At 39.4% G+C, this 17,659-nt stretch overlaps 1 protein-coding gene across 3 annotated transcripts in view; it reads right to left on the reverse strand.

Moving 5' to 3' along the window:
- CCDC88C (coiled-coil domain containing 88C) overlaps positions 1 to 17,659 on the reverse strand; it is a 91,886-nt gene that overhangs the window by 25,876 nt on the left and 48,351 nt on the right. For all 3 annotated transcript variants that reach the window (XM_035327404.1, XM_035327405.1, XM_035327403.1), the window contains exons 10-15: positions 17,102 to 17,260; positions 10,730 to 10,876; positions 9,485 to 9,629; positions 8,024 to 8,205; positions 4,428 to 4,565; positions 2,003 to 3,073 (exon numbers count right to left, since the gene is read on the reverse strand). In XM_035327404.1, coding sequence (XP_035183295.1) covers positions 2,003 to 3,073; positions 4,428 to 4,565; positions 8,024 to 8,205; positions 9,485 to 9,629; positions 10,730 to 10,876; positions 17,102 to 17,260 — 1,842 coding nt within the window. The remainder of the gene's footprint in view (positions 1 to 2,002; positions 3,074 to 4,427; positions 4,566 to 8,023; positions 8,206 to 9,484; positions 9,630 to 10,729; positions 10,877 to 17,101; positions 17,261 to 17,659) is intronic.

A 17,659-nucleotide genomic window follows, 5' to 3' on the forward strand; every position in this document is an offset into this window, starting at 1 on the left:
CCCACCTGCCAGCAGATGGGATGTGTGCAGGACAGTGAACACGGCACCAGCAGAGGGAGTTCCCACCTCTCTGAGTCCAACCAGAAACTAGGATGAAAAGCCCTGCCAAAAAGTCCAGCCTAGGCTGGCACACACACAGAAGTGACAGGACTTCAGTATGGAATTTTTCTGAGATAACATGGTTAAGATTTGTCACCAAAGGACTTACACATTTCCACTACTGACTCTGACTTTCTGACATATGGAAAATCACTGGCAAAATTATAAAACCGTAATTATATTGCTGCATATGTGACAGGACAGCTCTGGAGACTACAGATCTCCACTTGGTTACTTACTCTCGTATCTATGGGTGCATTCTGGTTTCATTTAGGTTTCTTAGAGAAACTTAAGCAGAACTAGAAAGAGAGGTCATATGAGAAGGGCACTTGACAGAGCCCTGCTATGAGATGTATGGGCAATGCTTTGCTTTTATGCCAGAAAAGTGCTTTATGTGGAAATAACCTTAAAAGACATAGAACCAGCCCATTTGTTTAAAGGACAGATCATTTTTGGTGCATTGCCAAGTTCCAATATTACAGATGTTTAAAATTTTCTGAAATGCAAAGGGATCATGAAGATCTACACTGCTCATATTTGTTCAAAAGTTTTCTTAGACAAGGCATGGGGAAAGGACAACAAAATTACTGAAGCATTTCAAGTAAGAAAAGATAATCTGAATATCAAACAGAAGCAAGAGTAAAACAAACAAAAAGGTAATACTAGTCATACAAAAAAGTAAAACTGTAAGTAGTCAACAGTTCTGTGCTATCACAAACCTAGCCAAGCTGTTTAAATGGCAAGGAAAAATGCTAAGGTCAACATTAGTTTATAGTCTAAAAACAGGTCCCTTCTTGAATATCCATGAGCTCCTTCTATAGAATCTGTAGAAGATAAGTGAGAAAAGGAGAAGATATGCTTATTCATGTGCTACATCACTGGAAGTCTGCAGATGTCTGAGAAGGGAAATATTAAAAAGATGTCTTCTCAGAAAAGCTATTACTCAATGTATTTTTAAGGAAAGCTGGATAGAAACAACTTGGGACTGTTTAAAGCATTTCTGGTAAAAAAAATTTCATCCAGAAAATTACACCACTGCTTCAAAAACTAAAAGCAAAGGAAATCTCCAAGTAAGTAATTGCATTAGCCTTACTGAACTTACTCATTTCACTGAGCTACTGTAGCGTTGACAATTTTAATTTGAATGTTCTTTCACAGGGAATTCTGTTTCTGCTAGGACAACAGCAGGTGCAGCAGGCCATCAGAGAAAGCTGCAATAACCTGAATCAGCTCACAGGCCATTCACAAAAGTAGCAGAAGCTGGCACACAAATTGTTAGCTTGTCAAGGTCCTAATGCGTACCGTGTGTTTTTTAAAAGATGACTACTAGGAAAAGTGTGAATGCCGCATGCTGAAGTGGAGAGGGCTGCTGGAAGAGATCGCTGCTGCTTAACAACAGAGCTGCTTAGGATGCTTTCACTCTGTAGAAAGATGTAAAGCAAAGCTCGGTGCAGCTGTTACTGAGAAGGTCAGGTTGGTCACCTGGGACAGGTCTTGTCCCAGCTATGTCTGCATTAGAACTGGGATGTTAATATGTCCTCAACAAGTGTTCTCATTTCTAAGGTTAAGAGACCATCTCCCTTACTGGAAGCTCTCCTGTAACCAAAAATTTTGAAGTCAGAATTTGAGAAAGCATCAAAGTCTTTGGTTACAGCTACAATGTGGGAGCTGTGTTAACACCCTATTATGCATGAAGACAGATGTCATTTGGAGACGCTATGTTTGTGGACACAAAGTAGTACGTTGCAGTTCTTGGAAGGTTCCACGTTCCAAAGCAACACTATCCAGTGATGCCCAGTAAGGCTGTCAAGAATCGGTCATAGGACAGATGACTTTATTTGCTACTTCACAGAGATGAAAAAGACTAGAAGCGTACTGAAACCTGTAGTATTATTTTGCTTACCTCTCTCAGTGTAGCTAGTGTTCTTTTATCAATTGTAGCTTGCTTTATGAGGTCTTTATTGTCCTTTTCAAATTCTTTCAGCTTATTGGATGAATCTCTGAATCGAGCAATTTCCTTTTCTAGTGTCTTGTTTTCTTTCTCAGCAACTGCCAGCTTTACTGTACTGTCATCCAAAATGGCATCTTTCAACTCCACTTGTTGCCAAAGCCGTTTTGTTTCTTTCTCCAGCGTTTTTTTGTCCTTCTCAAGCTGAGATACTTCTTGTTCTAGGGTATTGTTCTCCTTTTCTAACCTCTCTAGCTGTTTGGCAGAAATCTTTAGCTCCTCAAGGTTTCTCTGAAGGACCTGATTTTCATTGTCCATTCCCTGTACTTCTTTTTCTAGCTCCTGAATCTTTTTGTTGCTGTTCTCCAGCATTTGCTGAAGTCTCTGGTTTTCAGAGTTGATACTCTGATAGCTTAGCTCCAGCCTCTCTGACTTTTTGCTCAACGCTTTTAACATTTCTACATTCTTCCTTAAGTCCTCTTTCTCCCTCTGCAAATCTTTATTTTCTGCCTCTATTTGTGCCACTTTTATGCTGGTAAATCTCATTGTCTCCACCACTCTCCTAAGCTCCAGATTTTCTTCATCCAATTGCTTGTTGTCCCTTTCCAAGTCCCCTAGACGGATAGAAAGATTCTGCAATGTGTCCAGTGATTTTCTTAGTTTCCTATTTTCCACTTCCAGATTTCCATTTTCCTGCTCAAGAACTTCGACTTTCTCTGTCACTATTTTCATCGCTGCTGCCTTCTTTGTGAGCTGCTCATTCTCCCTCTCCAGACGATGGAGCTCTTTTTCCATTTCTTCCACTCTTTCCACTTTTTCTTTAACCTGGTCCAAATCCTTCTGCAATTGTTTCTTCTCAAATTCCAACTTGTTCAGTTTGGTACTAGTTTCTGTAACCGTTTCATGGAGGATCTTGTTCTCTTTTTCAATATCTTTTACTCTTGCCTCACTGCTCACTTGAGATCTTTGTCTCAGAGATGACACCACTTGATTAAGGTGATCATTTTCTTGTTTAAGGTCCTTTATCTACATAAACAATAAAAAAAATGCAAATGCTACTCATCCACCTTACAACATATGCTTTAATTTAGTCTTGGTTAACAAAAACATCTCTTTAACACAAGAAAAATTTCACAACAGTTTTCCCTGATTACCAACAATCCAAACTAATGAAAAAAATGTTACCTCTGGTATCTTGGTACTCTAATGAACAAAAAATCGGTTTTGTATTCTTCCTACCAGATAAGATCTAAGCAGAGAGAAAAAGTGGACAATAGACTTTCAGAGAACACCTCGGAGAGGAAGTTTCATTATGAATCACTCCTAATAAACGTTACCTTTCTGTTTAGGTTTACATTCCTGTCTCTGGGATCTGAAGACACAAATTTTCCCTGATAAGACTTCAGATCCCCAGAAGTTTTTTTTCTAGCAATTATAGATCTCATTAAGGATACACTTTCTGTAAAAGCCTTTACCTTCTGGCCAAATTCCATCTGAAGAAATTGCAATTTAGACTTTAATTTGCATCTGATTCTTATCTAGACAACATCCCCAAAAATGAAGCAGGAGTTGTGCCTGAAAAATCAGAATCTGCCCTTTTCCGGTGACTGACTTCTGTTTTTACTTCTTACCCTACCTGTGAATCATTCATCAACTGCAACCTCAAAAAGTCCGTATGTGCTCTGAAATGTACGACTTTGGTGGTAAAGTGCAATTTCCCAGGTAGAAGCCTGTGTAAGAATGCTTCAGGATGAAAAGCACTACATAAGAGATTTTGTATTTAACCTCCATCCCACAAATCTTGGAGTAAATTCCAATAAATGTTGAAAATACACATCCCAGCTACCAAGGATCTGTGTATGGATTTTCTTCATTGGTCTGCTTAATGCAGATGATACTTTGCATGAACCTATAATAAGAGTAGTTTTGAGGCATTGCACATGAACTGTAACATAACATTAAAAGCTGAAGGACATTTAAAATATCAATCCAGAAGATATAAATGTTCTCTCAGCATCTTTTAAAGAAAGAAAAAGCATACAGGACATCCATCTGGCAGATTCTTCTGCAATAAAATGGGATTTTATTTGCACATCCTAAAATCAGTCACTGCCCGTTTAGTAGGATCCAAGGCTTTTTTCCCAAAGAGGAAAGATCTTCTTACAACAGCCTGAAGATGCCCTTATGGAAACAAGAGAAGTAGTAGCTATTGGGCTTTTTTGCACAAAGAAATGTTTTACCTACATTTGAACAAGTTGAGCCTACATGCAATAGCTCTCAAATTGCCCTGTATCCCTGAGAGAACCAGGGGCTCTACATGGCATCAGCAAATTGCCACTACTGAGCATATGCTTTTAGATTACATTCGTAAAGTTTGTACCTGTCTGTCTTTGTCAGCTTTTAGTGTCTCCATGACAACTTGTAGCTGTTCTTTCTCTTTTATCAATTCTTCACTCAAGGTTTCCAGATCTTGATTACTTTGCTTCTCTTTTTCAATTTGATTTTGCAACTTCTCAATCTGTGTGGAGAGAACACACAAAAACCTATTAGTCACAGCTTGATACAACGACAGTTCACACTTCAAAGTATTCTGAAGAACTGAGAGGAATGAGATGAGGACTATGGCTGAGGGATGCAAATTTTTCCTTTCCACTGTTTGCCAGTCTAAAGATAGTGAAAGGGACTGTTGAATATTCTCAAAGCAAGGTACAGCAGTGAAAAACAGTTCACCTATCTGAGTGCACCGTGTTTTGCTCCTGTCAGTGATTACAGTTTCTGGTGCTCGCCTTTCTGAGTGACTTGTCTTCTCCATCACTGATGGCCTTACTCAAAAGGTGGACACTGAGGTTATTACAGCAATTCAGTGAGCAACAGGATTTAAACAGTCAGGAACAGAGGAAAAGCACTGAAGTTTTCAAGTTTACCTTCCCTCTCCCTGTGGTCTGTCAGTTCCCTGTTTTCCCAGCAGGTGACAATGCTGTATTTCAGTGATCTGTGAATAAGGTCCCTACAATGAATGATGTCTTCCTAGTCCCTCACTTTGAAAACTGTACAAATAACAAACTGAGCACAGTAAAGCAGCACGTCTTTAGTATTTAGAAGCAAAATATTCAGAGAGGTAGGCTGCCCATTTCAGGAAATACTCCTTCTTATCCTTGTAAAGTGCTGTGAAAACCTACAGCTGTGCATAAATATTGGCTATTTTTTTGTGTTGGTATTATGAACTTTGCCAACAATGAAAATGTCAGTGAAAAAGGTATTAACAATAATTCTCTCAAGTGGGAAATAGCTAGAGGCTGGGCTCTGCCTATATCAACATGTGCCTCATTACAGGAAGTGTTTAAACAAGCAGGGGCTGGCTCAGATTGAAGATAAGAATGGCTTAACATTTAGAAATGTGACCATGTTAAGGTTCATTGGTCTCAAAGGAGCCGTTCAGAGAAGGCTGGAACATAAACTCAGTAATTCAGCAATAGCTGGTCTTTATTAGCACCTCCTAGAATACTGGAGACAAGTAAGAAAGTACCATTTGACAACTTGTTTTGGTTCAAGGAGTTAGGAGTGCAGGGAAAACAGATACTTGGGCTGCTGTTACTTGACTGTGCCCAATAAAAGGATTTTCTGTTAACAGTTTCTCTCAAAACATTGAGAGAAAGAAATAAACAGATGTAAAGGACTTTTCCTTCATATCATCTTCCCTTATACTATTTAAGTAATCTAGTTTGGCTACGTGATCCTTCCAAGCAGCAGAGAGCAAAGCATACTCTGGTAACAGTTCTTGAAACTCTCAGACAGTGGGTGAAATCTGACTCCAGAGAAATGACTTTACTGTGCGTATCTCAGGAAAGTTTATTTTTAAAAAATACACATACACACATAAAAGGCACACAAAATTGAGAAAACACTCTCTTCTCTTGCTCTGTGTGAACTCCAGAATGAAATCAGAGTTCATAGAAAGTGTCTTTAGCAGTCCTTGAGAACTGTTGCCCCCTCCTCTGCCTACTGCAGGGTAACCACTCTGTCATTAGTTATAGAGACTTCCCTTGTGGGCAGCCATACCCTCTAATTAAAACTACACACGTCAGAGAAATACAAAAGTATGGTGGAAGAAGCAAAGATTTAAAAGTGCAAATGCAAACAAACACCTCAAATAAGGTTTATTTTTACTTATCATGTGTCAGGTTTCTGCACACTGAGACACAACTGTATGTCTCCCAGAGTACAGAATAATACTGCGGGTTTTTTTTCCCCAAATCTTCCTGAATGGGAGATGTGAAGCTAGTCAGCAACTCGAGCAGCCTGTGGTATTGAGTCAGAACTTACAGGCTTAAGTCATCTCCCATCATACTCTTTGTCTCTCTAGTAGAGCTTGATTTATACCCTTCCACACATTTCAGCTGTTCTCGATAGCAGTATTTTTAACTGCCATTTTCTCTCATTGGTCTGATGCATACAGCGGCCCCTTTGCACCTCAGAGGCATTCCCCACTACTGGGTGTTGTCTTATTTAACTACCAGCCCTGTAGGTGACCCTACCATGTCAACGCATTCATCATCGCTGAAAACATCAGACTAATGCTGGAATCACAACTGCTGGCACCAATACAGCGCCATAACTGGAGGTGCCCACAGGAATGTGCCTGAGGCAAAGCCAAAGGCTGACCACAGCTGTTTAAATTACTTAAATTGCTGTATGCCACAGGTATCTGCTGACTGCTTTATATTTCTTGATCTCAAATTTTAAGCATGTAAATTAGAGCTGGAGTGAATTATTCATATACAGTAAGTCGTAAATGGGAGTGTGGAAGGAGGAGTACACTGAACTGAATTTCTGCATTTTTCTTTGTGCACAGAAGAAAGGCAAGAAGCAGAACTGGTCTCTCAACTTGGTGGCAAAAGACTATCTCCAGAAGATGAACTGATTCAGTGATGGATACCTGTTCTCCTTGGCAGAGAATCTGACACTCTGCTAGTTTTGATCTAGTAATCCATGACCAGCACCTCATATCAAGATTCTTTCTCTCCTTGCTCTGTAAAGCGTTCACTTGACCCATAAGCAGGCCAGAGAGGACCGGAATCCTTGTATTATTGTCACACACACAGCATAGAGTAGCAATGGGGAAGAGAGAAAGGGGGTTTATATCCTGGGTGATTTAGCAAAGGTAGGAATGTGGAAAAAGTTGTCAAGGAAATTATTCCGAATAGCAAGCATCCTTTCCCTGCTGGCATTTGGCTCATTTCATTGGAGTTCAGAATGCAAGTCAACAGCCAGACAAAAACGGAGCTAGTAGTTGGAGGTGCACTGAGCACTGCGTTTCACAAAGACACCGGCATTTGAACTAACTAAGCTCATAACAGAGTATAACACAGACATATATATAAAAATACATTTAAAAAGTTACAACCTGCATGTTCGTTACCAGTGATTAAAAGAAGCCAGATCTTTGCAGAGAGTGAGAATATCTACGAGCCAAAAGGACGAGACAAGGAGAAAGAGCTGATGCAGGACTATGGGCAGAAAGGACTTCTTTAAAAAATATACTAAGTTGATTTCAACTGTGTGTTTTATTTGACTTGCACAGAAATATTAAAACTTTCAAATGAACAAAAAGATTTCAGTGTGGCCAGGGCTTTCTCACCTGGTAGAGCAAGCACTACTGACTGCCGTAAGACAACAAAAAGGGACAAAATCGACAGTACAGTCTGACTGGAAAATGAGTACTGCTTTTATGAAACAGGAAGAATCACTTTTGCTTACAATGATGTACTTAAGTAGTGAAATGGTGATGTAGAAGGTGACAGAATATACCACTGTTAGAATAAGATGAACTAGAAGGGCCCAAAAACATCCTCAGTCTTACTGAAGAACACTGGTGAATTCCCTCCAATCCCTCATCATTCAGGAATGCTGTAAAGCTCTGCACACACTGTGTTCAAAAACCCAAGAGCTCTGTTTGTTCCTGTGAACAAGGATTACCTTTTTGCTAAGCTGTTGATTTTCCTTTTCCAGTTCCACAAACTTTAGACTGCTCTCTCTGGAGGTCAAGGAGGCATCTCTCAGCTCTTGGATTGTGTTCTGCAAACTCTGATTATCCTTCTCGAGCTTCAGTATGCGACTCGAAGCACATTCATTCAACTCAAACACAAAGGACTTTCTAGCTGTTGAAACATGAGAATCAGAAGGTGGCACTAATCAATTCACAAATATGTTCTTTTCTAGGTCCTTAAGATTCACTTTTATGAAGACAATTGCAGTTAGATCCTTATCGTTTCAGTTTGACTATTAAGTAAATACTTTATTTAAAATAGAACCCCTTTCTACAGATGATAATTAAAACCTTTAATAAACAGGGAAGTACCTGAACGTATAACAATCTTAAAAGCTACTTACTTTCCTAACTCTCCTGAAGCCACTTTAAACATGCTAGCTGCATATTTTATTTTAATAGCAAAATAGACTTTGATACCCTTTTATACTTCCTCAAGAGGAAATAAATCAAGGCAGAAAGTAAAACACTAAAAAGTATTTGTGAAAAGACCAAGGATGATGCAGTTCCAAAAGCTAGTGAAAACTTAAACTTAAGTGTTTTTTTTTTTTTTTTTTTTTTTTTTTTTTTTTAATATTCTTAAGTTTGAACTTAAGAACATCTGATTACTCAAATTTATTCCTTTGTCTTCATTTAAACTGTTCTGGTACACAAAGACAAATACACAAGTTAGAAGAATCAGGTGACTAATCAATAAAATCTGCACACTGAACTGCATGAAATATTTTGCATTTCCCAACTTCCCTTTAGGATTGCTGTTTAGGCTGGTATTATAAACAGAATGAATGTTAGACACGGAAACCAATGATAAGGCCTGACTAGCGAAGTGAGCATTAGTTACATTTGTGGTAGTTATGGAAATCAAATCAACCATTCAAAAAAATAATCAGCCAGTTATTCTACCCATACACATTTTTCAGTATCTAGTAAAAATAAATGACTTCAGCATACACTACTTCCTGGAACTTAAAGACCAGCTAATTGCCTGTGCTAATTGTCTGTACTAATTGTACTGAAGAATACTAAAGATCACAGACTCCCTTGCAGCCATTCAGTTAGAAATATCCCAGTATCACATTTCTGCTGTGTCATTTACCAACCTTGATTATTATTTTTTATTTTTTATCATTTAACTTGAAGTCACTCTTTCAGTGACAAACAAAATAAAAGGAAGACATTTTAATGTTTTCGTAAGAAATCAGAAGCTAGGAGAAATGCATTTTATAAGTTCCCCCAAACCATGTTCAAAGTCAGGTGGCTCAGCAAGGGAACTCGTCAAAATGAACCAGCCAGCTTAGAGTCTCTTGTTCCCTTTGCAGTCAAGTAACCTCTCTACTCTTTCAGAGACCACAAACAGAAGCACAACAGCAGCTACATCAGCTGGTACTCACTATCTGCAAGATCTGTGCTTTTAGACAGCTGTTCTAGTTCCCAGCCTAGGTGTGCAGATTCGTTCATGCTCTGTTTCTGGGCAATCTCCAAGACCATGTTCTCTTCTAGAAGTTCTTCAATTCTCTTCTTGTCTGTGTCTCGATCCTGTGCAAGACACACATGAATGAAAACTGGTAAGAAAACAGGACTGGTAAGATTGGCTGGCTTCAAGATGTCTCCCGAGCTAAGCTCTTCAAAAATGTGTAGCATCATGCATTGGCGCTCTGGAGACACTGAAAATATAACCTTGAATTCTACTTACCTTCTTCGATTCATGTCAAATTTGGATCCAGTCATATGGATCAGCAAGTAGATATCTGACCTCATAATTTGGGGGTTTTAATTATCCAGAAAACAAATCCAGAAAATGAGGCTACCATTGCTTCCAATAATTACTTTGGCCATTTATGTTTGTGAGACCTGAATTCTGAGTCTCAAATTTTGAGAAAATATTACCCAAAATTTCATCAAGTCACCCAGAGAAGCAGTATACAAAATCACCAGCCACTTTGGAAATGCTGAAGCATCATGTTAACCTTCATTTGGAAGTCATTAAACACAGCACCTTCAATGTCTTTGTTTCCAATATACCCTGTTTTTATACAGCTAAACCCACAATAATTCAAAACTTAGAGGCAAAAGGCAAACTATTAAGTAAAATACAAGGGAGAGATGAAAAAGTATTTTTATTATTAGTGGGATTATAAAATCTTGTCTATGAAGCAATAGACCACATCTCTGATTTATGTTATAGAAAAAAAAATCCAAAATTTAGTTTCTCATCACAGCAGTGATGGATTCTTAAAATCACTGTGACTGCTGTGGGTTTTGTTTCCAGCAAAAAAGATCAATTGCTGCAGTAGATTTAATTTCCTGTATCTAACAGATTTCTCCTTAAGTGACAGATACTAACATCTACTTTATCAGTATATATGAAAGCAATCTCTATTTTAAAATAGTAATATACCTCCTTGCATGAAATCGGATTTGTCAAACTGTCTCACACAGTAGCACTGGCAATATTTAAACTGTAAATGTTATAATATTTTAAGAATGCATGTACACAAAGTTCAAGCTATAGACATCTTTAACAGCACTGTTAATTTATCTGCCTGTCTCCACTGATTACTCAGGCATCAACTTATGGGATGTAGCATAGAAACAGAACTTCGAAAACATAGCACAATGAAAAAGAGAGGGCATACCAGCTCTACATCATGAAGTTTGGATTTCAACTGCAAATTCTCCTTTTCTAGTTCATGCAATTTATCACCACGAGCTCTTGCCATTGTTAGCTGTTCTTCTAGCATGGCCTTTGTTTCAATTAATATGATGTTGTCCTCTCTTAACTCCTAGAGAGAAAAAGTAATGTTGTTAATCTCTTTACATTAAGTGACTTTTCAAAGACCAAGTGACTTTCATAAATTGACATTGCAAAATACAAGAAAAAAAATGACTTGTTTCTTTATTTTATAAAAAAGACTTAACCTGATATTTTAATGGGGGATGATTCCATGTTTCATTAGTGACTCACGGATAATTAAAGTAAATTTAATATTTTCCTTACTGTTCTTTTCTGAATTTTAGGTATCTAATGGAGTTCCTTTTTCTTTTTACAGGGCTAGATCAAGAGGTACGCTAAGAAGACTGAAGACAGAACTGTTCAGATCCAATTACACTGTCATAATGTCACTTCCCTAGCCAACTCACTGCAGTCCCTGACTCAGTTTCCCCAGTTACAAATTACATTATATTTATTTATTTTAAAGAAATGTTATAGTGTATTCAAAGCATGTTGAGGAGCACTATCCATCAATATCACTATGTCCATAGCTGTTTCAGTACGCTTACATGTAAACGTCTGTTCAACAAAGTTTCTCTCTCATGAACAGAATTTTAAATCAATTAAACAAAAGAAGTTGTTTTACACTTGACGTCCGCCACCCCGCCCTCCCAAATAAACACTTGAGCATTAACCGCACAAGCCATGTCATTCAGCACTAACGCTGCTGGATCTCTTTTTACTCAGTAACAGTTTAACTCTGCAACAGCCGCAATATTAGAAACAATTATAGAGCACTCTTAGCAAAGCAACAAATGAAGATCTGTGTGTTCAAATATCTTATCTCCAGAAATAAGAAATGTCCAAAGCATAAAATCCAGCCATGTGTCCTTGCTCATGTTTTAAACACATCTATTAAATTATATGTTATTTCAAGTTATAATACACCTCACTGCTTTTACTCTTTACGATACTTATATAAGTCTTGAATCATAGATACCATTTTCTGTGGCAGGAACACATCAGCATTTATAAGATTAAATGGGTACAGGAAGGATTTTTGCCCAGAAGCGTTACAATAGGGTATGAGGCAGACCACTCAATTTCTAAAGACATTTTCTTTCGCCCTTTGTTCCCTTCCTCCACTCCCTTCCTCTGCTTCAATTACACATGCAAGACAACAAAATGTTTACGCGGGCAGGATGAAATGCTTATGGCTTGACAAGCTTATTCCTGGACAACAGTCTTCAAAATGTAAAGTCTCTGCTGACATCAGTGTTCACGTCTGCTCTCAGACCACAAACATCCAAACCAAGTAGATGCCTGAAAGATCACCAGGCATGAGCAAATTGCTTTCACTGCTTAACCAGAAACAACCTTTGCGTTTTGGGGGGTAGAATCATACTTAGAAAGCCTCATGTGGCTCAGCTATCTTAAAAAAAAAGAAAAGCTGCAAAGCACAAGTTAAGACTGTCTAGTGACAGTTATTCCCCTTGCCTTCTGATACTAGAGGGGAAACATGATTTAAGAGCCTTATATAGCAACCTTAGTTGTTTGGGCATCTTCACTGTGGATGGCATAGTACGGAAGTCTACCTTATGCATACCACATTGCCCTTGATCTCTCCCTGGGTCAGCTACAAACTTGCAAAATACAAGTAGAATAATTTCCTCACTACAGCAGCATTAAGGACAAGTCTGTTAGTGCTTGTGAAGCGCTTCAACTACCACAATTAAAATGCCTGAGTCTGCAAGTGACTAAAGTAATAATAATAACGAAACACTAATTTTATAGAAACAACATTTAGGGCCAAGTCTGATCTAACCAAGCCACTTCAGGGTGGGCAAACTAAAAAGGCTGACACAGATGACAGACCAGAGGAAGTACACAACACAAAATGTGCTGAATGTCATTTAAACTGCCGGAATGCATGTAATGAAATGGCAACACCATCAGTTCACTTTGCTAGACTGTCACACTCAATCTGGACCACAGCCCTAAGCAGGAAGGTTGAGTCTGACCTCAAAAACACAGCCTCAGACCTATGCCCAAAACAGCTTACCAAGCAGGAACTAGTTATTTCAGAGTCTCATGACGAGTCAAGCTATCTTCCAAGTACACACACATATCCAGGCTCCGGTACAAACCACACAGCACTGGGAGCTGCAATATATGGAAGACAAGCACTTTCCATTGAGTGCCCAGGAAGGGTGGACACGTCAGTTCAAAGCAGTTCTGATGAAATCTTAAATTAATAACCTGGTGGAAATGCCTTCTATGGCGAGGTCAACATTGCTCACTGGTGTACCCATGATCTGAGGTTGCCTTAACATTGAAAAGTTCATATAATTTAAATAATTACTCCATGGGATCTTTGTAGAGTTACATCTCAAAGCCTGGAAGGCAGAACTGTTCTAACTACAGCATGTCAGCACCAATGTCTCACAGAGCTCACTGCATAGGACAGTCCACCTAAAATTGTGTCCATCTACAAATTGTTCGTTAGTCAAAAATTCAGCGGGTGGTCATGCTGTCGTGATGCTTCCACCAGAATTACATGGTGGCTTTTTTTGCAGCTATGAATTTATTTTTTAATCAGAGGTTTGTTTTTTTTTTTAAGTCAACAGCAATCATTGTTTTGAAAATACACTGAATTAAATAGGCAAGAGATTCAAAACTACTTTGCTTTATATTGCTTAACTTGTGATAGTTTAATATCCAACATACATAATCCTGCTTTTGTAATTATGTCGCTGAAATAAATTATATATTGTGTTCCTATCCTGTATCACTGTGCCTTGAAATAGCTTTAAGAATAGCATCACATGCTCATATGGTTACAATTAACTCTGGGGGTAAGTGGTTGCACAATCAGGGTGTGTTGCTACTGAAAGATATTTTCAGAAACTGAAGTAGCAATCAGATTGTTTAAATCTGAAACTAGAGAATTTGCACACATATCCAGACCTAGCTATTAAACACAGTTCAAACCACTCCCTTCTGGCAGTTCAGACGTTGCCCCTACAGAGCCATGATACAGTTAACATCTTGTGACAATCAAACATTGCCTCGGACAGCTATATGAAAATACATAAGAGATGTTTTTGCTTTTTTAAAATGTTCACAGAAATTCCTCCCATCATCCTGTGTGGCAATGTGGCTGCAGTGAGAAGGAAGAACAATGGGCAAGGCAGACTCTCTGGCCTCTGAAAATAATCTGATCTTCTGGAGCACCACAAATGGACAGGAATGCCAGAGGGAAACTTTCTGCTGAAGAGAAGCACCTCTACAGAGGAAGCCCTGCGTGAAGCCTGCTCCTCCATATTCACACTTATGAATTCATTAACCCACCCCCAGCAAGAAGATGTCCAGAGCATATTCATCTCCATGTTCCTTAGACAACAGTCAAACTAGAATGTATTCTCAGAAAAACTTTGACAAGAAATAAAGGAAAACAATGCACAATTCCTAAAGCTCATCATGATATCATACACAGAGAACCTTCCATATTCTTTGCCCAAACTACCAAATGTGTATGTGAACAACAGGAAGGAAAAGATTTTCAAGTGTCCATTTAAAAGCTTTCTGCACTGATGCACAAAGTTAAAACCATTTTTTCTCCTCACTTACCGATTTGGCACTACTTATTAACAACCTTGCCAAGACCCTATGAGCCTTAAGGTATCATATTATCACAGAAAAGTGTTTTACACTGTACTTTACACACCTACTCATTGCTGAGCCTCTGTGAAATTAGTTCAGGTCTTAAGATTTGGAGCTCAGGAGGCCAACCACACCAGAAAATGCCACAAGATGAATTGGCACTGTACAGTCCAGTGGTAAAAAATCTCCACCATCATACATGCCTGCAGAAATCTTACACAACTTGGAATGGTAAACCTAACAGTTTTTGAGGGAAGGAGAGGAGTCTGAGCAGACACTGAACTGAATCCCAGCCTTCAGTCCTCTTTTTGGACAGGTGCAAGACTTGAGAAAGACTGACAGAAAACTGAGGGACCGTGGAGAGTTGGATACTGGCTACTACGCACAGCCTTTGGGTTACTCCATGACCGTAACAATGACAGGCTAGTGCCCCATGGAACCCCCTGAATGAACCAGCATGAAACCAGTGAAGTTTGCCTCATGCAGCCACCGCACAAACCTGCCAGTTGATGGCTGAGCCAAGGCTTGATCAAGAGAGGGAGTGGGGAGAATGTGAAACACTCTGGCTATTCTAGACCAAAGAGCAGCCTGCAAACAGCTGTGCAATCCTGCCACATATTACGAGAGGTCAGTGTCTATGGCAGCAACTACGTTTGCTATAGGCCACGTTGTTCCCCAGAGTTAGAAAAGTGCAATATTGATGGGAAATATTCTTTATCCCATCAGCTACTGTATCTCAGGGAGGTATCCTTGGAAAGACAACACTCATCTCCAGTACTCAATGCTTTCACCAAAAACCGCCAGGGTGGAAAGAGAGAATGAAAAAAATTGAACAAAAGAGGAACTGAACCAGAGGTCTCTTTACTGAATGCAGCAAGGTTAGCATGCAGACAGTAGAACAGAAGACTGCTGGCTCCAGGACAAGCAAGGAGGCTGAGAACTCCAGAAAAGAAATAACTATGCTCTTGCCCTTAGACGAAGACAAGGCTAAAAACTAACTTCTAGCTCCAGCTAAAACCTCTGAGCAGGAGGTAGAATCATAAAATCACAAAACGGTTTGGGTTGGAAGAGACCTTAAAGATTCCCTAGTTCCAGCACCCCTGCCATGGGCAGGGACACCTCCCACCAGACCAGGTTGCCCAAAGCCCCATCCAGCCTGGCCTTGAACACCTCCAGGGATGGGGCATCCACAGCTTCTCTGGGCAGCCTGTGCCAGGGCCTCACCACCCTCTGAGTGACAAATTTCCTCCTCATATCTAATTTAAACCTCCCCTCTTTTAGTTTAAAGCCATTACCCCTTGTCCTATTGCAACACTAAGCTACACCTACATTACAAAGCTACATTACATTAGAAGCTAAGCAACTTCAGTGCACAGTAAAAAGAGAAAGACCAGGATGCTATACTGAGAGCTAGCGTGCCAGGTTAATGCATGACTGATTTGCCAGCTTGAGGGAGGAAGACAGAGAGAGGCAGAGCTTCATACCCTCTAATGTAAACTGGGTATTCCTGAGCATGGAGGCAGGCTTTTGCAGGCTTACTACATTTAATAACCAGCCACCTTTGTGAACCTATTCATAAGAAACAAGAGCTAGCTGGCCCCTTAGGTTAGAGAGGAAAAAGAAATACCTATGAAGTAGGGTTTCTAGAGCAGAAATAATTTGTGTTCCCAGCCTGACAAATGTGAGTCTCAATATCACTCTTGTATCTCAGACCTGGGATTTTATCTAATTATAGCGGGGGGGGGGTGTCAATTACAGAACCTCAAATATGTTTAGCAAGTCTGGATATTTATTTGAATTTGGCTGAAGCATTACACATGTGGATTATTGACAGTTTAGGTGAGGAGGGCTCAAAGGATCAAAAGGAAAAAAATAAGAGCAATCTGACCTAAATTTAAGGTCAGCCATGCTGCGAGCAATGTGTTTGTCTACATGATCTCCAAGGTCCCTTCCAACCTAAATTATCTAGTAATTGCAGGATAGGTATAGCTGCAGGTAACTAAGATGAATAACTGTCATTACTACTGGAACACAGGTATACACTTCTCACTGACATACCCTATTCAGGGCACTACGGGAGATCCAAGTTTTCTCTTTCTACTACAAGCAACAGCTGCAAAAAAGGGTGGCTAGAATTTGTCATCTGAGGTCATGCTTCAAAATGCCCATCCGCTTTAACAAACAGCTGCAGCTGCTACAGAGCCCTAAGGAAAAATACCCAGACGTTCATTTAGCTCATTTACATATGATATTTAAGATGTTGGTCAAAGGATCAAGTCTGGAACACAGACATTTTACCTAAGAGTAAATTTTCAAGGCTAGACTGAAGGTCTGGATATTGTAGAAGAAGCATCCAGAAAAGGTCTGTCCTGTCTAGCCACGTAACACTGCACTAAGCAGGGTTTATTAAAACTAATGGGTATTTATTCTTTGTGTGCACCAAGTCTTTCCTACCACTGAAAGAAGTTTTGATGTTGCTAAGTCAGTAACTATAACATATGTTACGAAATTTCCACTTGCTCTCATGTTTTGCTACAGTCAGCTCTCTGACAAATGACATATGAACTGGTAACACAAGGAAAGCCAAACATTAAGGATTACTCAGCAAATCTTTGTCCTGATTTTCACTTGCCTCCATGCGAGCTTTGTAAAAATCCACATCATGAAGTTTCTCTTTGCACCGAACAAGTTCCATCTCAAGTCTCTCCACACGGTTTGCCTTCTCTCTCAGGGAGTCCAGTTCATCTCTATATGCTCGGGCAGAGCGAGCATCTGAGGCCAGATGGATATTCTGAGAGACATACGGGATAAAGCAGGGAGAAAAATCTAAGTTGAAAACATGTTCTTTAAGCTTATCTTTTTCTTTACCTTTTTTTCTTTTCTTAAGAGTAGGCAAATAACATTCCCCTGGTGCAGGAGTAAGAGAATTCTACTAGCCTGTACAGCCTAAGACTGAGATTACTTCAGCCTGCTGGGACTCTGCTATTTCCACTGCCTGGTGCTGCAAAAGCTTCAGGCATTACTCAGCTATTTGCAAGCATTACTGGGCTATTTGCAAACTAAACAGATGAGACTGCTCTCACCAGTTAAGTGGAAAGTGTATCATCGCTATGCCACAGTCATAATTGTCAAACAGCTTGCTGGAGTAACTCGAGTTCTTCTAATGAAAAATACACAGAACAGCATTTTT

This window comes from Oxyura jamaicensis, chromosome 5, assembly GCF_011077185.1.
Source record: "Oxyura jamaicensis isolate SHBP4307 breed ruddy duck chromosome 5, BPBGC_Ojam_1.0, whole genome shotgun sequence".
NCBI lineage: Eukaryota > Metazoa > Chordata > Aves > Anseriformes > Anatidae > Oxyura > Oxyura jamaicensis.